This window comes from Pelophylax lessonae (genome assembly GCF_965119305.1).
Source record: "Pelophylax lessonae genome assembly, chromosome: 13".
Lineage (NCBI taxonomy): Eukaryota > Metazoa > Chordata > Amphibia > Anura > Ranidae > Pelophylax > Pelophylax lessonae.
In genome coordinates, this window is record NC_138780.1 from 144,499,998 (window position 1) to 144,526,026 (window position 26,029).

The 26,029-nt window shown below is 43.1% G+C and overlaps 1 protein-coding gene across 1 annotated transcript in view; it reads right to left on the reverse strand.

Annotated features, from left to right (window-relative positions):
• DHRS7 (dehydrogenase/reductase 7) overlaps window positions 1-1,813 on the reverse strand; it is a 35,324-nt gene extending 33,511 nt beyond the window's left edge. The window contains exons 1-2 of the mRNA XM_082274839.1: window positions 1,665-1,813; window positions 1,479-1,624 (exon numbers count right to left, since the gene is read on the reverse strand). Coding sequence (XP_082130965.1) covers window positions 1,479-1,602 — 124 coding nt within the window. The 5' untranslated portion in view covers window positions 1,603-1,624; window positions 1,665-1,813. The remainder of the gene's footprint in view (window positions 1-1,478; window positions 1,625-1,664) is intronic.
• Window positions 1,814-26,029: the final 24,216 nt, after the last annotated feature.

Genomic DNA, 26,029 nt, shown 5'->3' on the forward strand with positions numbered 1-26,029 from the left:
GGCCAGCCTTAAAGCGGAGTTCCGGCCACAAAATCGACATAATCGATTTTGGGCCATCCGCTTGCTATTGGTCACCTGAAAAAGAAATGGATAGTTACGATTTTTTTTTTTTGTTTACTTACCTTGTTATTGAAGAAAAATATACTCACCTTTCTTCCACTTCCTCCCTCTACGGCCGCGGCCTGCGCCGTCACTTCCTCTTTGCATTGATTCCTGGGAGCTGAACGTCATCGCTCCCAGGAATCAATGCGCCTGCACCGGTGTTCCGTGAAAATTACCTACCCTCGTCACTTCCTCTTCACATACGTCATGGAACAGCTGAGCCGCTTCCCACTGCGCATGCTCACAGCTCCGGAGGGTAGGGTCGCACTTACTTTTTAGAAGCGGCGGCGGGTCTATGAAAATATAAATCACGGAGCCGAGATCTCCGTGATTTATATTTTCATACACCCGCCGCTTTTACATTTAGTAGCTGAGATCAGGGAAGTCACAGGGGTAGGAGCGGAGATGATTTAATGTGGCAGCGGAGATGTGATTTAATGTACCCGCGGCAACAGCTGATGTGGTCTAACGTTACACATCACTACCCCGTGAAAATTCCCTACCCTCCGGACCTCTGAGCATGCGCAATGGAAACCTGCTCAGCTGTTCCATGACGTATGTGCACCGGAAGTGACGAGGGTAGGGAATTTTCACGGGGTATGGTTTTTTAACGTTACACCGGCCTCGCTCGTCACTTCCGGTGCGGGCGCCTCATTCCCTGCTAAACAGCTTCTGGGCATGACCAGAATTTTCAAGGTAAGTATTTCTTCTAAAAGGTAAGTGTGACCCGGGACAGTACAGAGGCTATCCATTGTGGAATGTACTAGCCCTGACTGTCCCAGGGGTATTTTTATCTTAATTTCACCCCTGAGGCCCGGAACTCCACTTTAAGCTGGATACACACTATACAATTTTTGTTTTTAGATTTCCTTTAGATTTACCTTCAACTATGCAGTGCAAGGGTCTGCCAGATTGCATACAAATTAAAAGTGTTTAGATTTGACCTCATATTATACGGTTTTGGTAAATCTAAAGGAAAAAAATCTAAAGACAATTGTATAGTGTGTATGGCCAATTAGTCCCTGTTCTCGCCTGAGCGATTTTTAGCTGGTAAGACGCTCATCTCTAAAGTCTCAAAACACCCAACCAGCAAAATCCCATTCATTTCAATGGCCCCTGTTCACATATGAGCGTTTTGTCATCTGAAGCAAAACGCCTGAAGTTAAAAAAAGTACATGAGCTTCCTTTTTGGCAGATTACAAGCGTTTTTGTTAGGTATCAATGCCTGCCTCCAAACACCTGCAAAAAATGCCTGAAAAACGCCCGAAAAAATGCCTGCAAAACTCAAAAAAAAAAAAAAAAAAAATGCCTGAAAACGATACGCTCAGGTGTGAATGGAGCCTTAGGACGATTTCTCAGCAGCGTCTGATATTTACCTGGCGAGTGGCCAAAGCGCTCTGCCCACAGCAAAGTTAAATCTGCATCTGCTTTAATAAACCTGATGATCTGTATGAGAAAGTAGGCAAGGCAGCAGAGCATCAGTACGATAAGCAGATCCATGCTGCGTTCAGCTTACACCCACGCACAGGGCACGCAGGAGGGGCACAGGTCACACAGGAGGGGCACAGGTCACACAGGAGGGGTGGTCTTGTAGCTGTCACTCTGCGGAAACTTGCTGGGTGCACAATGTCTCTGCTGCACACTATATGACTTTGTCCTCTTCCTCCTCTATGAAGGAACAGGAGGGTTTTCTGCTGCTGAATCTCCTCCTATCCCCCCCTCCCTCCATGGAGGAAGTTGTGCAAGGCTCTCCTTCTTTGTGTTACATAAAGGCGTTCTCTTCTTTAGGACTTGCTCAACCTGCATTTCAATGCCAGTGCTTTGCAATACAGCGCCTACCAGCCAATGTAACTCATGTACAGAGTTGCAACAATGATAATTGTATAAATAAAAATTACATAAATCTTTGCCCTAGTTTGTAGGCGAGATACATTTTGCGCAAATCAATATAAGCTTATTGGAATTTTTTTTTTTTACCAAAAATATGTAGCAGAATACAAATTGGCCAAATGATGAAAAAATGTAATTTTTTTTTTTTTTTTTATTGGGAATGTTATATAGCAGAAAGTAAAACATATTGTTTTTCTTTGTTCAGAATTGTCGCTCTTTTTTTTATAGCGCAAAAAAAAAAAAAACTCTTTGATCGCCCCTGGGTTAACCTCTTCCCTGCCAGTGTCATTATTACAGTTAAGGCCCGTACACACTTGACGGAAATCGGACGAAATATCCTCCGATTTTTCTCTCTCATGCTCAGCGTTCATAACCGTTTTTAGTTGACAGTGCATAAATGTTCACAAAATTTCTCGACCGATTTTTTTTTTTTTTTTTACGTTTGTTCGTAGAGTGTGATGTAAGTAGGTATACATGTGACCCCCAAGGCCATGCCTTCCTTCTTGCAGATGTGACGTGGCTTTTGTTCTCGGATCATTCGTGGAACTGCGCTTCAATAAAAGTGCCTTTTATTTAACGTTCTCAACAAAGGAGTAAGAGGTGATATCACCTATAACACTTGTGTATCCGAGTGTATGGCTCCTACTCCACCTCCACCTCCAACTCCAGCTTCACCCCTGCAAACAACACATTGGCGTTATCCTGGACCAGATGGACACTAAAGCCCCGTACACACGTAGCGATTGTCGGCCGTAAATATTAGGCTGCCGAACGATCGGCCGATTGTCGGCTTGTTAGTATGATGCTTCCGACAACCGACTCCGACTTTTCGGCCGAACAGAATCGGGTGTGCAGGCATTAAAATTTTTGTTGGCCAACACCAGAACGGCCGATTGTTCGCCAGTCAGTACAGAATTCGGCCGACAAACAGCAAATTTGCAAGACTGAGCATGCTCAGAAAAGAAAAAACACACGGAAAGTTAACCATCACATGACATCACTTCTGCAGTCGGCTGTTGTTGGCCGACAAAATTCGTGTGCAGTCTTTTGCAGTTTTCAACAGACACGACAGCCCTGGACAAAAGACGGCCGATCGTTTGGTCGACGATCAGTACGTGTGTACGGGGCTATACTCACCATGGCCCCAGGTTTACAGATACACAAATTTATGATTTTAGTTACAATTGAAAACTGTTTTTTTTTGCTACTTTGCATTTGCACTTTTTTAATTATTTATGTTCTGTTAAGTTATTATATGAATTTATTTCCATTTCCAGTTTAGATGAGTAGTGTTCAATGTTTTGTTTATTTTGTTTAAATTAAAAATAACCGTTATTTCATATATTAAGAGCCGGTTCACACTGAGGCGATCCGACTTCGAGGGGCGACCTGCGCACCGCGACTTTGGCGCGACTTGCAGGGACTTCACATAATGGAAGTCTATGCAAGTCGCTCCCAGGTCGCCCCAAAGTAGTACAGGACCCTTTTTCTAAGTCGGAGCGACTTGTGTCGCTCCTATTAGAACGGGTCCTGTACTACTCAATGGCGAGCGACCGACTGCGACTTGTCAGGCTGACAAGTCGCCGGACAAGTCGCGCTAGTCTGAATGGGGTCTAATAGTTGTGTTTTTATTTATCCAACACACATACCATGGTAATATAATATGATGTAAGAACATTGGTTTATAGAATGTACCCCCCCCCCCCCCCCTGTAGACTGAATACACATGTATTGAAACTAATGAATTGATATACACATACAAAGACAATGGATATGTAAATTCTTCACAACACTGTAGTTTTCTCTATGCTGACATATCAACATTGCTGTATAGAATGTACACCTCCCCTGTAGACTGAATACACATGTAATGTAACTAATGAATTGCTATACACATACATTGATGACAGCGCTATATAAGTACCTGAAATAAATAAATAAATTTGCAAAGAATATCCAATCACATGCAAGGAAGAAAAAAAAAAAACACAGCCTTTTTGCTTGCACATGATTGGATGATAGAAATCAGCAGAGCTTCCCCTCATTTACTGTTGCAGTGCACAGTATATTTTCTTTTAGTAAACCAACCCCTATATATCCCACAGACTTTTTGCATTAGTGAATTTGTTGATTTATTACAAGTACTGTATATACTCGAGTATAAGCCGATCCGAATATAAGCCGAGGCACCTAATTTTACCACAAAAAACTGGGAAAACGTATTGACTCAAGAGTGAAGTTCCACTTTAAATGTGTGGATTATTTGTTTTCATTAAACCTGTAGTTGAACGAAAAAAACGGACCCATCTATGGCCAGCTTAAGTGATTAGATACAATAGTGCAGCGCTATGATATTAAATATAAACATGAGTGATCAAAAATCAATATATAAGTGTGTAAACAAAGTCCCAAAAGTAAGAAGCTAGTAGATATATTAATCACACAACTGTGATAATAGTAGGGATCCTTAGGTAAGCCCAGTGACACCTCACACCCTCATGCTCTGCTTATCAGATAGTGCGTGACCCCCAGTTAGAGTGGTCAATAAACGCTTTAAGACAAATACGATCCAGCATTCCCAGCCGTCAAGAAGATCACGCTCAAATATGTAGACCACATAGCACCCAGAGAAAGCTAAAGCTTGCTCCAAAGTGGATCCAGATATTATAAAAGCAAGAAATGCCACAATAGTGTAACATTGCTAAAACCATACATTTATTTAAAACAAAAAAGGAGATACACTCACATATTTGCCAATATGAATAAGCACAATCTGGTGTTTCAAACGCTGACAAATTGGGATTTGCTTTAAAGAGATGTCCCATCACTTCCTGTTGTAACAGGAAGTGAGGAGAAATCTCCTAGTAGGGGTGCAGGCATGCATGTCTATTCAACATTTTTGGCTGGAGCTTGGCTTCAAATATACACACTGATGATTTCCTACATGCATATGACTAGACAAAAGAAAAAAACAGTGCTTTCTTGGAACTTTTTCCTGGAGTGTGTTATCTACACATGGACATGATCATGTGTACGGTGGGTATAGAAAATAATTACCCCCCCCCCCCTTAAAATAATCACATTGTATCGCTTTGGAGCCTGAAATGAAGACAGCCACATTTTGTTTTATCCAGCTGTATTGCAACTTATACTATTCAGGTTAAAGATAGAACATCAGCATGTCAGAACAAAATAACAAACCTCTAGAATCATTGAGTTGGAAAAAGGATCACCCCCTGGTGTCAGTATTTTGCTGAACTACATTTTGCTTTAATTATAACATTTAGTCTGTTGGAATTTGTCTCTACTAACTTTACACATCTAGACATTTGCCCATTCTTCTTCGCAGAACTGCTTAAAGTGGAGTTCCACCCTAAAATGATACTTACCTCCATCTTCTCGCTCCGGGTCACCTGAAAAACAAATGGATAATCACATTTTTTTTTTTTTTACTTACCTCGTAGAGAAGAAAATATACTTACCTTACTTCCTTCTACCTCCCCTCGGCGGCCACGGCCCGTCGTCACTTCCTGGCTTTGCAATGATTCCTGGGAGCTGAACGTCATCGCTCCCAGGAATCATTGCGCCTGCACCGGCCCCGACGTTAGTTCCGGGGCGCGCGCGTCATTCCCTTCTAAACAGCTTCTGGGCATGCCCAGAAGCTGTGGAGGGATGACGCGTGCGCACCGGAAGTGACAGCGGGGCCGGTGCAGTGCATCGTGGGACCGAAGAAGACGGAAGAGGACGCAGAAGAGGATCGCGCTGGCTTCAAGCTGCCCACACCTGAGATGGCAGCACTGGACAATACTTTTTCAAGGTAAGTATTTGTCCTAAAAGGTAAGTGCAACCCGGGACAGATCAGAGGCTAGCCATTGTGGAATGTACTATCCCTGACTGTCCCGGGGGTATTTTTATTAAAAAAAAGTATTCCAGGGTGGAACTCCGCTTTAAGTTCAGGTAAATTTGATGGTAACTGTTTGTGGACTGCAGTCTTTCCACAGATTTTCAATGGGATTTGGGGCTCTGACTAGGCCATGCAAGGACATTCACCTTTTTCTCCTTCAACCACTGTGTGGTTATTTTTGCTGTGTGCTTTGGGTCGCTGTTATGTTGGAAGGTAAACCTTCTTCCTATTGACAACTTTCTGGCAGAGGGCAGCAGATTTTACTCAAGAATCTGATGGTATTTTGCTCCATCCATTTTTCCTTCTATCCTGACAAGTGCTCCAGTCCCTGCTGCAGAGAAACACCCCCATAACAGGATATTACCACCTCCAAGCTTTACGGTAGGAATGGTGTTATTTGGATGGTGAGCTGTATTGTATTTAGGTATATTGTGTTGAGGCCAAATAATTCAATTTTAGTCTGATATGACCAGAACACTTATTTCCCTGTGGCCTGAGAATCTTCAAGGTGTGTTTTGGCAAAACTCAGTCGTGACTGCATGTGGCCTTTCTAGAGGAGTGGCTTTTTTCTTTTCTGCAACTCTCCCATACAAGCCACATTTGTGGAGAATATGTGATATTGTTGTCACATGCACACAATGACAACGCTGTCATTAATTCCGGCAGCTGCTTTAGAGTTGCTGTAGGCCTCTTGTTAGCCTCTCTGACCAGTTTCCTTCTGGCTCTTTCATCCAGTTTGGAGCGACGTCCTGATCCAGGGAGGGTCTGTGTTTTGTATCAAATACATTCCACTTCCTAATAATATATTTCACTGTGCTTCTAGGCATTGATAAAGCCTTTGAAAATGTTTTTGTATCCATCTCCTGACTTGTGCCTGTCCACAAATTTATCCCGGAGATCCCAGTGACAGTACCTTGCTATCCATAGTTGATTGTTTGCTTCAGTTGCACTACCAGGGACTAAAATGCTCCAGGAAAGCTATGTTTATGCTGAGGTAATCAAAATGACCACAGCTGATCACAGTTGAAAGTCAAATGGCTTAGTGTGCCATTGAGAAGGTGATTAGATACAGCTGATTGAGTTTACTAGTCATTTTTAGGAGGGGGGTGATCTTTTTCCAACTCAGTGACTCTGTTTTTGAATAGTTTTCATATTTTTTTTAGTCATTCTGGTGTTATATCTTTTACTTGGATATTGTATGTTGAGTAAATGCAGCTGGATAAAACAAAAACCGTATCTGTCTTCATTTCATGCTACAAAGAAACAAAATGTGATTATTTTAAAGGGAGTATTTATTTTCTATACCCACTGTATATAAAATTAGTTTGAACATCCCTGTTTAACCTGTGTTTATACACAGAAGAAAGTGCTGAAAGCACCTTGGTAGAAGGCTCCCAGGCTGCTGTAGTGGTGATTATATAAATTGGATTAAAAGATTATTTTCATCTGCTGCCAGATTATATTCACTAAAGCACAAAAATGTTTAATCTCTGGAAAAGAACTGCAGAAATGTTTGCTAGGGATAACCATGCTTAATATGTGGTTCAGTAAGGCTGAAACTGGGAAATTAAATGAAAAGCTGTCACAAAATAATACTTAGTTTTGTAGAGTAATGTAAGCAAAATAGGATTGCATTTTTTTTTTGCAACAAAAATACAGTTTGCTCTTACCTTGAGCGTTTTCCCTCCCTAGCAGTGGATTTGTGCACTCCTACTGAACATCACTTTGCTGTAGTGACTATGGCAGAATGTGCCAGTGCATTAATACAGCTGCTTCTATTCCAACTTGGGAATGCTCAGGAAAGGGTGACAACACTGAAGCTGAAATAAGTAGACCTGTCACCCTATGAAAAGCTGTAGATACAATGATCAAAACTCAGGTGATCCAGCAGGGGCCATTTGAATTTTGATCAGTGAGTGGTCTCGCCCACTGGACAGAAGTCAATTGTTTAATAGACTTCTATTGAAGGCACATGTTTCCATCGATCAACAGCGACAGGCACTGAATAGTTTATTGTAACAGTGGTGGGTGCTGCTATCAGCGCCCTGTTGGAGGATTCCTCTACCCACTCGTTCAGTGAGTGGTCTTGCCCGCTCGACAGAAGTCAATTGTTTAATAGACTTCTGTTGAAGGGACATGTTGGAAATGTTTCATAACAACAATGCCTATAGAAATTGGAAGCTGCACCAAAGATACAGCTCCATGCACTGTAGGCAGGGTTTTTTTTTTTTAATGCACCATACGGGCAATACATTCAGGGCTGCTGTTAGAAATCGCAGGGCCCCATACAGACTACCTGGCAGCCCCCCCCCCCCCCCCCCAAGTAAATATTAAAGATATATTTAGCTAAAATTACAACAAAATATACAGGCTGGGCAGTTGGAGCTCAGGGATCAGAGAGACAGAGGGAGAGAAATAAAGTTACAAATAAACTCCTGAGCAGAGATAACATTACAGCCAGTGCTGGGAGGGGGGCCCACACAGGGTGGGGGATTAGTGAGGGACAACTGTCTCTTTCTCAGCAGATAAAAGCTGATAGCAGGGAGAGGGACAGATCAGATTCAGGTGCTGGAGGAAGATTTCTGTATTTGTTGTCCATCACTAATACTCCTCTCTGTGTGGGCCCCCCTGTGTACTCGGGCCCCCTACAAGTGGGCTGGTGGCCCCCCCCCCTATCAGCGGCCCTGAATACATTGAAATGCAGAGGTGTAAATGCACCCTCCAAAAACACAACATGTGCTGAGACACTTGCAGAGGATTTATTGTATGTTCCAAAAAAATAAAATATTATTCACTTTTCCCCATAAAAATGAATAATTTAAGTGGATGGTGGAAAGAGATTGGAGGGGAATATTTCACATTCATGTGAAAAAAAAAAACCTAAAAAAAAAAGTACTAATGGTGGAAAAGCACTGCAGAAGCAACCAGCGTATAAAACCAGTTTGAATCCCTCTTCATTTTCTATCCTTTTGCATTCCCTATAAATATATGACATCAAGGTACCACATGGCCAATGTTTGTTCCTTTTGGAATATACCCATGGATCCATGTTACAGAATAAAGTTCCTAATTGTTTCAACATGTCATGCTATATCTGCAATATTTGAGGAAGGAATCATATTTGTGGTATCATCCTCTAAATCAGAAGTACTTAACCTATTTGATATCAAAGATCCCAAAAGGATTAGCCAAATTATCTCTGTAGGGGAAAAACCCAAAACTCATGGTATTCAGTAACATTTTGACTGTTGAAGCCAGATTGAAAATTATTATACAAACATGTAGGTAGACAGACATGTTTGGAGAGCAATTCAGTCACATTACATTCTGTTGGTTTGAAAACATATGCTCCAGCTAGCTAGGACACCTAATGCAATTTATACATTCTGAAGTGGGTGGCACCTAGCTATCTAAAGTTTCTTTGAAGTCAAATCTGTGTCTTTGGTGACATTCTTTGATATGCAGATGGTCATTAACATAGACTTGTCACTTCCAAGTAGTTTGGCTCCTTTGAGAAACAGGTCTTCAAAAGCCTAGATAGCAATCTAACAGCTGGAGGTATTTTGAACACAACATATACATCTTCTCACAACATATACATCCAATATATCCGCTTAATCATAAATACATGCTTGATAAATAAAATGGCTGCTCCCCTTTTCCTCATCATCTCTATCCCTTAAAGCGGAGCACCACTGTCACATTTGGCACTTTTTGTGGGGAGGGGGTACCTGGTTTTAACAGGTACTCACTCTCACTTCTGGGGTAGGATCGCTGCACGGCGATCTACAACATATTCGGCCCCTCCTTCTCCCCCACTGCCTTCTGGGATCTGTGTGTCCCAGAAGACGGCTGGACCATTCAGAAAGTGCAGTGTGACCAGCGGACGCGCAGTAGGAAACCAGCTGTGAAGCTTGAAGGCTTCATTGGCAGTTTCCCTTACTTGCAATGCCAAGCCTGCATCTGAAGCCGATGGAGAAATTGGCTTGGGTGTCAACATCATGGGATCCCTGGACAGGCAAGTGTCCTTATATTAAAAGTCAGCAGCTACAATTTTCCGCTGGGATCCCGGATCTGCCCGAGGCCCCGGCTCTTATTATCCTCATGGGCGAGGATTAGTCTAAATTGATCTCGGCCATGTATTTGGAGTTGCGCTCTCGGGCCGTCGAGAGAGTGGTGGAGACCCTACAACGTAAATGGAGCTCTGATGTCCCCCAACTGGACGAATCAGACTAGAATGCAATATTGGACAGTCCCAAACTTTCCTCCCCCAAACTGTCGGACCGTTTAACGCAACTGTATATCCTCCACAGGTCCTATCTTACCCCTCTTCGCTTGGCGAGATATCGGGGGGGGGGTGGATTCTGACTGCCCCCCGTGTCACATACACTCAGGCACATTCACACATTTACTATGGTCATGCCCTGTGGTGCAAACTTTTTGGCTACAGGTCATCACCTTTCTACATGATCACATGGGTTCCCCACTTCAGCTAGATATTAAGCAGTGTGTCCTGGGCCTTTTTCCAGATGACATAGCTGACAAATTCCTAACCACTTTCCTACATGAAACGCTCTTCCATGCCCGTAAGCTCATAGCCAAATTGTGGATGCGTGCGCAACCCCTTACTCTCCGTCTTTGGATGGCTGATGTCAACTCTACCCTTCCATATAAACGTTTGATATACCTGCACAGAGGTTGCCCCAAAAAATTTGAGCGGGTTTGGAGCCGATGGAGGGAGAACTCCCGTACATGCACTGGCCAGTCGTAGATGCTCCCCTCCTTGGGAGGACTTACACCCTGGTGGGGTATATGGGGGGTGGGTGTTTCTCTTTATAACTTTCCACAAGAGTATGCTGTTGGACTCCTCTTTCGCTGGGGGTCTAGATACAACTCACGGTCTCTAACCCTTTTTTGTCTCTCTCGGGCAGTGTCCCTGGGGTCTACTGAACTATGATTCCATTGGTAATTGCTTAACTTGTTGATGAATATCACCATTGTCTTTATTTTCTGTTACACAGTGTATTACCCTGTTCTGTTTAATTATCCGGTGTTGCTCTAATTGACTGTATGTGTTTCTTTTCAATAAACTGCATTTTGAAAGTCAAAAGTCAGCAGCTACAGCATTTGTTTTTTATTTTAATTTTCAGATGGAGCTCTGCTTTAAAATGGAAATATACTTATCTTCGCTCGAGTACTGCACTGTCCTGGAGCTCCACGCTGGCAGCTGTCATATTCAGTCAGCAGCGTCCCGGGAATGATCTCCAGCCATTTTATTTGGCCAAGGTGACGTCACTCCTGCTTATGCGTAAGAGTTCAGTCAGCTCCACACTGCCAGAATAGTGCCCCGAGCTGCACATGTACAGCTCAGTGTACAGCGGCGGACAGGCGGGTAAGAAAGGAATGCAGAAGAGACATTTGGGGGTTGATTTACTAAAGGCAAATAGACTGTGCACTTTGCAAGTGCAGTTGCACTCTGTATGGACATTTGCTCCAGAGCTCAGTAAATTAAGTCTGCTAACTTCCATCATGCAATTATGTGCAAGCAAAAATGCTGTTTTTTATATTTTCCTTGCTTGTGATTGGGTGTTCTTTGCAAAGTGAAGCTTCACCCCATTTACTAAGCTCTGGAGCAAATGCTCTTGCAGAGTGCAAATGCACTTGCCAGGGCTGCTGTTAGAAATCATGGGGCCCCATACTGCCTACCTGACAGGGCCCCGCTCCCCACCCAACCCTAGAAAATATATTATATTTTCCCTAAACATAGACTAAAATCATTATTATATGACATGTTTACTGACCCCCTTCTCTGCTCTCCATCCTGAAACATCCACTTGTGTGCCGCTGCCAGCTAAGATGGGGGGAAAAGGGGTGCACAGGGGGGGCCTGGAAAGCAGAGGGATGGGGCGTGGATCCCCCTTCAGCACAGCTGGAGGGAGGGAGCGGAGGAGAAGCCAGCAGTGCTGCAGGGGAAGGCAGAAGAAGATCAGTGTCTGCAGTGAGGTAGTACAACCGGGCCCCCCTTTTAAACTGATGGGGCCGGGGTCCAGTACAGGAGAGCTGTCTGTACTGCCTTATCAGCGGGCCTGGCACTTGCAAAATGGATAATCTATTTGCCTTTAGTAAATAAGCCCCAGTATGTCTCTTCTGCATTAAAAATCCTGCCTGTTCCCCAACTTGTTTTTTTTTTTTTTACCTAAAGTTCCAACTTTATCAGACTGTCAAAATGATCATCATCACCAGGCTTATTAGGTACCAGTATGGCTTCAAAAGATACAAATAGCTTGGTTTTACTTTACATATGCAAAGCTAGGAACAGAACAGCTGAAAAAAATCATAAGGATTTTATCATATTTATGTACATAAACATGGCAAAGGACAAAATTGTAAAATGGTAAAAGTTACAGCTAGTGAGATTTTACTCTTTTTGTCTAGTCAAAACATAGAATTGAGGTACAGTTACGACAATGTTAGGGCCTGTGTCAAAGAGTTTTTGCTTGCTTCAAGCAAGTTCTGCATTCCCATACAAGTCTATGTGAATGCAAAATCCACTTAAAGCAGATCAAATGCAGGTCAGAAGTAGGTCAACAGCAGGTCGAATTCTGAAGAATTTCAGAAGCTGCTCAAACTGATGCAATAGACACAAGTCCATAACCATTTGACACAGGCCCATACCTGTATGCCATCTACACTGATTTCAGGTTCTGTAATCCAGGGAACCGGATTTCATAGAGATAATATAGTTGTAGAAGAATCTAACAACATTTTAAAAAACTAATTCAGAGACCCAGTTTGATGCCAGTTTAATGTCATTTGGTTCCCATACCCCAAGACAGGGTTGTGCCACCAATGAGAAAAACTGAGGCGGCCACCTAAGGTGACACATGGTGGGGGCAACTCTGAAGCCGGAGTGGCCATACTAGACACTCCATCCTCAATGCATCTTCAGCCTTGTGTATGTTAAGCCCACAGGGTGCACAGAGTCATTTTTTGTTATAATGCAGTCAGCCAACGACCAGTGATGATGTATAGTCCAGCTGCCTGGGTCCTAGCAACCATTAATGCTGTGCGACTTGTCTGCCAGCATCATAGCTACCAAAAGTGGAGGGGGAGGTGGCAAAAATGGCCAACTCAGGTGGCATTTGCTCTGCCATGTCTCTGCCCCAAGGGATATGGATACCCTCGAAGCAGGACACCTGATCTGTATTTCTTCCTATAGCAGCCTTTTTCAACCAGGTTACCTTCAGATTCCTACAGGGGTGCCTTGGAAAAATGTTAAAAAAATTGCCCAAAAATTGTATACAAGCCAGCAGGTGGATGAAGCCTGCCTTTTAGTTACACAAAGCTACAGGTTTTCATTGTGCACTGTTACAATCATCTAGCCACTAGTGTCCTAACAACCCCTAAGTAGGATGTTAGGCAGCTGCACAACCTCCTTGCTTGCCTCTCTCCGTCAGCCCTGGGTCACAGAAATGGGCGAGAAATGGAGGGAGAAGAGAAACACCAAAATACTAGTCAGTACCAGTGTGCAAAGGTGTGTTTGCTTTGGAAAAATAAATCACCTTGAATGTTGGGTGCCCTACATGTGTGGATGTTGCTGCGTTCTTTAATAATGTTTTTACATTTTAGAATGTGGTGCCTTAAGATTGTGCAAAGTTTTAAAGGGTGCCTCAACTTAAAAAACTTTGAGAAACACTGTCCTAGGGCATCCCAAGGACCCACAGGTATACAGAACTTATTGATGAAATACTGGTCCCTCTGCATAGGGGCATCAACAGTGAGTTGTGTAACATTCACCCGCTCAATGACCTCCTCTGCAGGTCTCAAATAGGGCCCTAGTTCTGATGCGTACCCTGATGGTTAGTCTTCTCCATTGTGGCACCTAAGAAGCAGCACATTCTGCAAAGGCAATATTTGTGCTCCTGGAATTGCCATCTCAAGAATCAGTGTCCAAAAAAAAAAAAAAATAATTGCATATTTATTACTGTAAAACAACTACGATGTGTATGTTTAGCTGTAATTCATCTTTTATTCATTTATTTTCTGTTAAAAGTATAAAATGTTTCAGCATGAATAAAGCTAATCCCAGAGACTTAAAGTATATAATCAGCCAAATTGGTAGCAGGAATACATGGACATGTTGAGACCTAAAACAATGACAGTGTGCATGTGTGTAAATATGCGTTTCAACAAGTTGATATGGTGACTCAGTCATTTATAAATAGACGCAAGACATGATGAAATCGGTGACTGATTATTAGCCTGAGCAAGGCAAGAATATTTATGCACCAGTACTACATGCTGGATTATATGGAGCTAAGAGAAAAGGAAAAAGAACACCAACAGTCTAAGTGCAAATAAATTATAAAACCATTAAAAAAGGAAATAAAATGAAACAATGTCTATAGCTACTCATATATCATCTCTAAATAAAAAAATCAATGAATTGGTATATAAAGAGAAATAAAGGTTTTGTGAATAAATCTTTGTGACACAATATAGTTTGAAATTTTCAAGACAGTATGTTCCTCCATCCAAAAGCGAAAAAAGTCCACAGACGTACCACCTATTCTATGGATATCAGTTTGAAAAAACACCACGTGTAGTCCAAAACATAAAGTGGTAGTAATGGCTAATAATAATAATTGTTCTTAATAATAATGCCGCCTCCCCCCTCCTTCTACCCATCCTACACTGCCTGCATAAAAAATGTAAATATCTTTTTTAATTCTGCCCAGTCAAGTCCCATGATCCCGCAGTTTTAGCATCCCTTTGTAAGGGGGCGCTCAACAATGGCTCAACAATTCCCGGAGCCGTATATCAGCCATAGGCTCCCATTGCTTATTTGTTGGTATCCCTCCTCTCCTCTTAAATTTCACTGTCACTTACCACCAATGCAGGAGAGGGAGGGGGGATTAATTTTCACTGTCACTGACCACCAATGCAGGAGAGGGAGGGGGATTACCTTTCACTGCCACTGACCACCAATGCAGGAGAGGGAGGGGGGTGACCACCACTGCAGGAGAGGGAGGTTAATTAACTTTCACTGCTACTGACCGCCAATGCAGGAGAGGGAGGGGGATTAACTTTCACTGTCACTGACCACCAATGCAGGAGAGGAAGGGGGATTACCTTTCACTGCCACTGACCACCAATGCAGGAGAGGAAGGGGGATTACCTTTCACTGCCACTGACCACCAATGCAGGAGAGGAAGGGGGATTACCTTTCACTGCCACTGACCACCAATGCAGGAAAGGAAGGGGGATTACCTTTCACTGTCACTGACCACCAATGCAGGAGAGGGAGGGGGATTACCTTTCACTGTCACTGACCACCAATGCAGGAGAGGGAGGGGGATTAACTTTCACTGCCACTGACCACCAATGCAGGAGAGGGAGGGGGATTACCTTTCACTGCCACTGACCACCACTGCAGGAGAGGGAGGGGGATTACCTTTCACTGCCACTGACCACCAATGCAGGAGAGGAAGGGTGATTACCTTTCACTGCCACTGACCACCACTGCAGGAGAGGGAGGGGGATTACCTTTCACTGCCACTGACCACCAATGCAGGAGAGGAAGGGGGATTATCTTTCACTGCCACTGACTACCAATGCAGGAGAGGGAGGGGGATTAACTTTCACTGCCACTGACCACCAATGCAGGAGAGGAAGGGGGATTAACTTTCACTGTCACTGACCACCAATGCAGGAGAGGGAGGGGGATTACCTTTCACTGCCACTGACCACCAATACAGGAGAGGAAGGGGGATTACCTTTCACTGTCACTGACCACCAATGCAAGAGAGGGAGTGGGATTAACTTTCACTGTCACTGACCACCAATGCAGGAGAGGGAGGGGGATTACATTTCACTGTCACTGACCACCAATGCAGGAGAGGGAGGGGGGATTAACTTTCACTGCCACTGACCACCAATGCAGGAGAGGGAGGAGGATTACCTTTCACTGTCACTGACCACCAATGCAGGAGAGGGAGGAGGATTACTTTCACTGTCACTGACCACCAATGCAGGAGAGGGAGGAGGATTACCTTTCACTGCCACTAACCACCAATGCAGGAGAGGGAGGGGGATTACCTTTCACTGCCACTGACCACCAATGCAGGAGAGGGAGGAGGATTACCTTTCACTGCCACTGACCACCAATGCAGGAGAGGGAGGGGGATTACCTTTCACTGCCACTGACCACCAATGCAGGAGAGGGAGGAGGATTACCTTTCACTGCCATTGACCACCAATGCAGGAGAGGGAGGAGGATTACCTTTCACTGTCACTGACCACCAATGCAGGAGAGGGAGGAGGATTACCTTTCACTGCCACTGACCACCAATGCAGGAGAGGGACGGGGATTACCTTTCACTGCCACTGATCACCAATGCAGGAGAGGGAGGGGGATTACCTTTCACTGCCACTGACCACCAATGCAGGAGAGGGAGGGGGATTACCTTTCACTGCCACTGACCACCAATGCAGGAGAGGGAGGGGGATTAACTTTCACTGTCACTGACCACCAATGTGTGTTAATGTTAATCGTGCTGACATCAATGCTGCCACTGACACCAATGCTGGGGGGTTAATGTATTTGAACTTCTTCAGTGTGCACAGCGATAAACTGCAAAAAATGCAGCAAGGACCAACATTTTTGGCCATTGAGGTGCATAAATATGCTGCTATTGTGTGGACCTCTGAAAGTGTCAGGGGCCGCTCTTGAGGCCCTCTATAATTTTCCATTTGACCACCATGGACATAGGAGTTATGATGGGAGAAAACAGGGCTATGGAGGAGTGTTGTGCCAGTGGAGGCAGAGAAACGAAAGGCTGGGAGAAGGCTGCCATAAACTGCCTAAATTTAGAATGTTTTAGGGCTTGTTCACTTCAGCAGCTGTGTTAGAAGGCAGCCACTGGTGTGCAGTAGGATGACAGTGGTGCCGATGTTCCCATTCCAGTGCATCGCACTGTTTATTTTATTTTTTTAACCACTTTCGGACCGAAAGGATTTGCCCCCTTAATGACCACTGCATTACTTTAACGGACAATTGCGCGGTCGTGCGACGCTGTACCCTAATAAAATTGATGTCCTTTTTTCCCATAAATAGAGCTTTCTTTTGGTAGTATTTGATCACCTCTGCAATTTTTATTTTTTGCGCTATAAACAAAAAAGGAGCGACAAAAAAAAACAAATTTTCACTTTCTGCTATATAACATTCCCAAAAAAAAAATAAAAAATCAAATTTTTTTAACATTTTAGGCCAATTTGTTTTCTGCTACATATTTTTGGTAAAAAAAAATCACAATAAGTGTATTTTGATTGGTTTGCACAAAAGTTATCGTGTCTACTAACTAAGAAAGATTTATATAATTTTTATAGTTTTTTTTTTTTTTTTTACTAGTAATAGCGGTGATCTGCGATCTTTAGCGGGACTGCGACATTGCGGCGGACAGATAGGATCCCTAACTGACATTTTGACACTTTTGGGGGGACCAGTGACATTACTACAGTAATCAGTGCTAAAAATATGCACTGTTACTGTAATAATGACACTGGCAGGGAAGGGGTTAACACTGTGGGCAATTAAGAGGTTAAATGTGAGCATAGGGGAGTGATTCTAACTGTATGGGGCGGGGCTTGTGAAATGATCATAGAGACCTGTGATCCTATATAGAAGGATCACAGGCACTCTGTGATCATTCCAGAGAGAAGAACGGTCAGCTGTGTTTACAATAGCTGATTGTTCTTCTCTTTCAGCGGGGAGCAATCGTGGGTGGCAGGCTGCAATCGGAGCTGCCTTCCCCGTGCATCGGAGTCCCCGCTGCTCGCCCCCTAGCTGCAGGCGCGCAACCGACGTATACCTATGGCGGTTCGCGCAGGAGGGCCTGCCTGCCACAATATTTCTGCGGCAGGCGGTCTGAAAGCGGTTAAGCAAACAGACTTTTCATGAAGTTCTACTGTCTACAGCATGATGCAATATGGTCAGTTGAACTGCATTGCAGATGTGGGCACTATTCAAGTGTTTCTATAGTCAAAACATTTTTTACCTTAAAGTGATTGTAAAGTCTCCTTTTTTTTTTTTTTTTTAAACTAACAAACATAATATACTTACCTCTTCTGTGCAGTTGGTTTTGCACAGGGCAGCCTGCATCCTCTTCTTGGGTCCCTCTTTGCTTCTCCTAGCCCCTCCCTTGAGTCGAGCGCCCCCACAACAAGCAGCTTTCTATGGGGACACCGGAGCCGAGCTGCAGCTCCGTGTGTCCATTCAGACATGAAGCTGCCGTTTGGCTCCGCCACTCTCTCCTGATTGGCTGACTGACTTTGATTGACAGTCATGGGAGCCAATGGCGCCGCTGCTGTGTCTCAGCCAATCAGAAGAGCCAAGGGACTCATGGACATTGCTGGATAGAGATGGGGTTCAGGTAAGTATTAGGGAATGCTGGGGAGGCTGCTACACACAGAAGGCTTTTTATCTTACTGTCTACTGACACCGTCCATTGCTATACTGACACCAACCTCTCCCTTACTGACACCAATCTCTGCTTTATTGACACTGTCCACTCACTGTCCACTGCTCTGGACTGAGTGACACTGTCCGCTTATAAGGGAGGTCAAGTTCATATTTTTACACTGACATTTATTTTAGTAGTCTTAGTATATTTCATGGGTACAAGAATGCTTTGTTTTAAATAACCATGCCCCTTTTAAGCACCTCCAATGTTTAACGCACTTTGGTACACCACACAGGCCACATTGTTGTTCTCCTTGGGGCACCCAAAGGTGCCCCAGGTCTTTTACAGTCCTATAGTGTACCATAGCTCCCAACTGTCCCTGATTTCGATGGACTGTCCCTCATGTGGAACAAAGTCCCTCTGTCCCTCTTCATTTCTCCCTCATTTTGGTCTGATCTATATAGTTGCACTCAATTTATTTAAAAAAAGTTGTTTCACGGGGGTAGGTTTGTGGCAGCTTACACCTGTATATCTATACATATTTGCATTAATTACTCCATATTGCTGGTTAGTTTTCTGCTTTTATATTTCAAAAAGTGTTTTACAGAGCTAAACCTTTAATCCAATTTCTAAATTGCTGCATTTGTAAATTCCAAAATCCAGTATAATAGAATAAAAATCACGTGTAGGTTTAATCAATCTTTTTTTGTGCAGTTCTCCTTTAAGGGGGGGGGGGCGTGGCAGAGGGAGTGCTGTATGGCTACAAACTTTTGCTAATAGGTGCTTGTCATTACCATCTCAGAATGTTGGGAGGTATGGTGTATACTAAAAAAAAAAAAAAAGTATAAAAAAATTGGCGTGTGCCACTAAAGTGTTCGGGATTGGCCAGAAGAAAGCAGCAGCACTTTATGTGAATATTTCAAGCCTCATCCCCACAGCAGATTGGGACGGGCGCTGCCGGGAAGGAAGAGGAGTACACAGAACCAGGCCCTAATAAAGACCAGCTTCTTGACTCACTTCTTTTCTGGCGGCGCCTGTCCTAATCCACTACAGAAGTGAGGCTTAAAATCACTATTAGCAAAACTTTATTATTACCTATCCTATGGCTTATCTATGTATTTATTATGCTTCCCTCTCTGGGCAGGGGGCTTAGAGTGTATAGATGGAGAACTTCTCTCTGGGGAGGGGGTGGGGGAACGCCGAACTGAGTCTTTTCCCCAGGTGAAAGATTGTCTAGTTTCACCACTGATTGGGGGACCAAAAGGAGGTAAGGGGTGGATCTGTGCAATGCCATTGGACAGAGCAGGTAAGTATAACATTTTTTTTATTGTAGGTAAAAAAAATAAATTATCCTTTAGAATCACTTTCATGTTTTCCGACCGCTGCTGGAGAGACTAATACATTAGCTGGCAGGGGGCGTTGTTTGGTGTATGGCCAGCATAAGAAATAGTAAAAGGGGCCAGCCTGATGGGAGACAAAGGGTTGTGAGGAATGTGCAGAGTTTTGTGGCAAAAGGGAGAACCCAGATGGGATTAAAAAAAACTAGATACGTAATGCAGAGTAGAATGTGGCAAGCAATAGACAGGGGGAGTAATTTGTAACAAAGTACTGAGCTGATGTGACCATAGCAAAACAGAGGCGAGAGATACGGCAAAGAGTTACAATGTGACCTAATAGATGTCCAAAATGATCAACACCAGGGATGATCACAGCATGGAGTAGAAAAAGTCTTGCATCTGCCAAACAGTGATACAAAAGAGCTCAGAAAGGTGTGCAGGGATGTCTGGGCTTAAAGAGGTTGTAACCCTAATAAATAAATACATAAATAAAAAGAGATACTGTTCCCTTATAGCAGGTTAAACAGCACAGCGTGTGTGCTGTCTAATCTGTCTCTCTCTCTAAGCTGTAAAAAACCTGGTTGATCCTGCTTGTTCCAGTGTCCCCCTTATGTGCTGACCATGGTAATCATGGCTGCTGATCCATTATACCGTGGTCAAGTTACATGCCTCCATCATCCTGCTGCTCTCCTCTCTTCCCTTCCCTCCCTGCCTGTCAGCTCCTGTGTGTGTGAGCCGCCTACACCCCCTCCTGCCGCTATTAGTAGCTGGCAGTAAAAGTAAAGAAGTATTACTGCCAGCCCCTCTGTTCTATCAATCCACCCTACACTGTGTACATGTTTGTATAAAATAATGCCTCTAAACACCTTATCTCAGATCTTTTCTGGCCGGTTACGTGACACCTCTGGACGCTCTTCTTCCCTGATCTAAGGGATACAGCAGAAGGAGCTGAGCAGCCAGCACAGTGGTCACGTGACCTCCCAGCTGACGTCACAGGGAGATCTTGGCTCCTCCCACTATAGCCCTTAGACTGGGGGAGGGGAGCAGCTAAAGGTCATGTAACAGGCCAGAAAAGATTTGAGATAACATATTTAGAGGCATCATTTTATACAATTATGTACACAGTGTAGAATGGATTGATAGAACAGAGGGGCTGGCAGTAATATTTATTTGACTTTACAACCACTTTAAGCTCCTCAGGCATATGATGCAAGAACCTGCTATTTCCTGTCAGGCACTGTGTGGTCTCATTATTATTATTATTATACAGGATTTAAAGAGCGCCAACACTTTTCACAGCGCTTTACAATATAAAGTGGGAAAGTACAAATACAATACATTTCAATACAGAAGGAATAGGAGGGCACTTCTCATGGAGCTTACCCCAAATGCACCAGCCAACGTACATGTCGTGCGCTACATTGCACCACAACACATGGTAACTTATTGGCATAAGAGTTTAAAAATAGGTGCCCACACTTCTTTTGGGCTATTGCCTCATGTAGGTAAACCCAATGAAATGAATGGTCTGCTTGAAATGTGACGCACCAAAACATAAGCACCACTGCACCTGCATAGGTGTGAACAGAGCCTTATTTGAAAGAGCAGTTTGGGGCTGGACAGAGGGGGGGGGGGGGGCTCAAAAGACGGTGCTTTCACAGTGAGTGAATGAAAAAGAGGATGTGATAAATAAAAAACTAAGTGGGATTTCATGCCCATAATAAATATATATTTACATCATTTCTTTTCTGCTCAAACATACACTATAATTGTTTCTGTACTGGTAGGTATTGAAATCGGACATTTCAGTTTACAAGATTAAGTCATTCCAAATACGTACTAACTGTGAAGTTCCATCTTTACTGTGGCTACGGTCCTAGAGTTGCTTTTTTTGGCTTTTATTTTTTATTTTTTTATTAGGCTACCATGCAGTAAAATATAGGATGTCATTAGTTAGGCCCCTTTCACATGGGCTTTCCGATCAGGTCCGCCTGTCAGTTTTTCAGGTGGACCTGATCGGATGCTTCATGCACCCTTATGGGTCAGCGGATGTCAGCAGTGACATCTCAGCTGACATCCACTGCTATCCGATCCTGTCTGGAGGATCAGATCTGATAGGATCGGATGAAAATGGACAAGTGGCCCATTTTCATCTGATCTCCCATAGAGGATAGCGGGGCTCTGACAGGTCTACCCGCTGAGCAAAATGGAGTCCGTTGGGTGGAAAACTTGTGTGAAAGGACCCTTACTCTTTATTTCACAAAACAAGTTACCTGTCACTTAATCTCAAGCTCTGTGCAAGTTTTTTTGGAAGGTATTTACATGAGGTATGGGCAGTCTTGGAAAAGTCATCTTTTTCACATTAAAACATATATAACTGCATTAGAGAAACATCCCTTGAAAAAGACTCACTGGTTGTCTTATTTCTATGTCCATAGTCATAACATCATCTGAGGATTAGGACTTTCTTAAAGCTCACCTAAGTCCCCTTTCACACAGGCTTTCCGATCAAGTCCGCCAGTCAATTTTTCAGGTGGACCTGATCGGATGCTCCATGTACCTCTATGGGGCAGTGGATGTTAGCGGTGACTTGTCCATGACACCCGCTGCTCTCCGATTCGATGTGGTCCATCATCCAGCATTTTTTACTAGCGTTTTTTAAGCTTATAAAAAATGCTAATGTGCATGGAGCCTTAGAAATGTTAGAAGGTGTACATATTTTGTTTTTTTGTGAAGTGATACATTATTATTGAGATTCTCAATGAAATATATGAGTACATATTGCAGTGTGGTCTTGCAATGATAGTTGGATCTGCAGGTGATGTGCCCCTAGCAACATATAGTAGATGGAATGTAGAATCACAGATATCACTGCTACAAACTGTTGCAGTGTTTAAGAGCTCAAGAATTTACAGAAATTCTTGAGATTTTACCTTCTACTCACAGGATCTAACAATGCACACTTGGCGTCCTTTTCAGACTTAGCATATTTAGCTTAGTACAAAACCCAATCTCACACAGAAATAGAAGTCCCAGATGCTTTATTCATGTATTGGATACATTCCAAGTACAAAAAGCATACATTTGAGATTAATTAATTGTAAAGATAAGAAAATATTTTATATACAATACAACTACAATACATGCAAAACACACAATACAAATAAATAGTAATTATTTCTAAAATGTATGAGTTTTCTGCGGGATATGTGCATGGATACTGTGAACTGTAAGAAGAAAGGGGTAAAACCTTCCACCCTCCTGTTTAAAACTACATTGCTGCACTAAAACTGACCAGTGAAAATATCAGCAAGTGTACCTTTGATATAAAAAAAAATTAAACATAAAAAAAAAAAAAGTAATAGTCCCAAATAATTCCAAATCTGTGAAAAATGTGATGTGAAGGGATCTTTATATTCCTATGTCCCCAACAGCCAAGTGTGCCACCACCTTGAATAAGGAGGACTCTTACCAGAACTTATGGACCAGAACTTATGTATAAAAAGAGTCATGCATACTTATGAAATAATGTGGCATCTGTAGAGGAACTGGTATCACCTCTAATTCTCCACCTGTGGTCACCAGGATCTCTTATCCAGTAACATGAGATGTTTAACCAGACTATTTAAAAAAAAAAAAAAGAAGAACCGAGAAGGCCTATAAAGTGTAAAACTGTATACGCAATTTATTATTAAAATAACTGACTAGTTACTCACAATGGTAAAAACAGCCAGTGCTCAGCAATAAAATACCAGTCCCGGGATCCAACAGCTTCCTGATTACAGCATCATAGGCATACCCAAGGACGTCAGATGTAACGAAACGCATAGGGCAGAGCTTACACTCATGACGTCACCATGCACGCTGTTTTTAGTTTGTGAATACAGCTTTTACTGCAATGCTCACCTCCTGTCAGCACTGTCCCCCACAGACTACTGCTTTTCAATCTAACATTGGTCCTCTTCTTGGCTGAATATTGCCCAGGTCATCCAACTATCTTCCTGTAAGCATACATCATCATGCTAGGCTGTGCTCACAGTACAGGTTCACAGATCTGTGCTCGCACATTGTTACATAAATTCTGCTCTGTGCAGGAGTGAGGAATGCTGGGGAAGAAGAGAAAGGACCCAAAAGGGTTGATTTACTAATACTGGAGAGTGCAAAATCTGGTGCAGCTGTACATGGTAGCCAATCAGCTTCTGAATTCACCATACTAAATAAGGCTAGTAAATCAACCAAGTCAGGTGACATCAACCATGCAGGGTTTACGTTTGGGTTTTACTTTTTTTAGGTGTTAACCTCATAAACTACCAGCTCCAGAATCTTTTCCTGCTGGGGTTCTGTAGAACCATATGGTTCCCCTAGAAGTTCCTAGGGGTTCCTTGAGCAATAAGCAAATTCTACCTTTCAGATAAGCAACCTCAGACTGAAATGACAAGGCTGGCCTCTCTTGTATCTCCGGCCCAGGTACCGCTGAGGATGGAACAGAGGGTACTGAGGGACAGGAGGGACATGAGTGCCGCTAGGTGTTGATAGGAATGCCTGCAGCAGTTGATGCCGTCCCTGGCAGGCTGGCAGAACGTCAAGTCAGGAACTGGAACTGTGCTCAGAGATCCAACCAAAGGTAAAAAAGGCACTCCCCCTGGACTGCAGGGTCCAGTTGCGAGGCTTGTCAGAACTCCCAGTAAACTTGAGGCAGGAACTCACTGTGGTGAGCAGAGCTGGTACAGATGACAACCAAGTAGGCATTCGAACAGGATGTAGGAACCGAGCCAGGAACAGAAGCGTAGTCACAGGAATAGCCGAGGTCAGCAGTGGGCGGGCAGCAGGGTACAGAGTCATAAGGCACAGACGTAGTCAGAAGCAGAGCTGGGGTCAGGAACTTGCGACAAGGCAGAAGCAGGATACAAGTTCAGGTCAGATGCAACCTGGGTCAGCAAAAAGGGAACAAGCAGAATAATGGCAGAATGCAGAGAATAGCTGAAAGACCAGTCAGCACTTAAGCATGAGCAGAAGCTTTCTTAAATAGCCCATCTGGTGCCAACATGCACTGAGTAAGCACCCGTGTGCACATGCATGCGCTTGGTCACTATACTGCTAAGAATGCAGCACGCATGTGCATTTCTGAGAGCCAAACGTCTGATAGGCATTCTCTGACAGTCTTTCTCTACTGTACTGACTACTAAAGTAAGGGGGCTTTTTTCCACTGACTACTAAATGTAAAGGGGTTACTATATTTATGTAAAGGGGTTACTATATTTACCTTCAATATAAGAAGGCACTTTACCGACCACAAATGTGAGGGGCACATCACTACTGACCACCAATGTGAGAAAAAACTCCTATATATCAGCCTTAGGTGTCAAATACTAAATACTAAGAATGCCACATTCCTTATTCTTTTATTTGTTCTTATATCTCAGGTTGCTGATCACGCTAAAGAAGAGTAATTACTGGCAGGGGTTCCCTAAAACCTGAAAGCTATTTCATGTTAAAAATGTTGAGAAAATCTGCTCTAGGCAACAAGTTCAAATTTAAAGAAGAAAAAGGCATTCTAATGCAACCTGATTCTTGTGCCTGTTGTACATCTAGAATAATGAGTCAAATGGAAACAAATTAAATACATATTAAACTGATTGCTGACTGCAGCAGTATTGTGCATTAATGCTTTAGTCCTTATTCATTTCACAAGCCAAACCATGGGCTCCCTCCTCCCCAGATTAGCACTATAGTGCAGCAGTTTTTATTTTTCAACTGCTGGATACTCATTAGCATCTGTTGCTAATATTTATGACATCTCATGTAATGCAATGAGTCTGCCTTTCATAAGCTTATTATATCAATTTTAATATGCAATTTTAAATTTTGATGGATTGTATTGAACTTTTTTTTTAATGGAAACAATAATGCAATATACCAGCTTTTTCCCTTAATGCTTTTATTTAAAAAGCCACATAAATCAGCTGTGTTTGTGAAGTGAGAGCTCCAAAACCTTCCTTATTGTCACTGAGAGCTCACACTCTTTTCACCGTCAACAAACACTGCTGCCTGGCAACATGGAGTGTGCTGGCAGACTTTTAACTCCAGGCTAAATCCTCCTACTGGCCTAGATGTCTAATTAACTGGCCCCTTTCTCTGTAGTTGTGGATGTCTGCATATTTTTACACTTTAACTGTAAAAGCTTCAGAATACATGCAACATTGGCTTACTTTACTGTTAATGCCTTACCCCAGCCATTGTTTTATTTCTCTAGCATTGCATAAAGCAGGGAAGAGTTAGTGCTACTTAAAAAAAGTTAAAGTGGTTGCAAACCTCCGACATGAAATATGAACAAA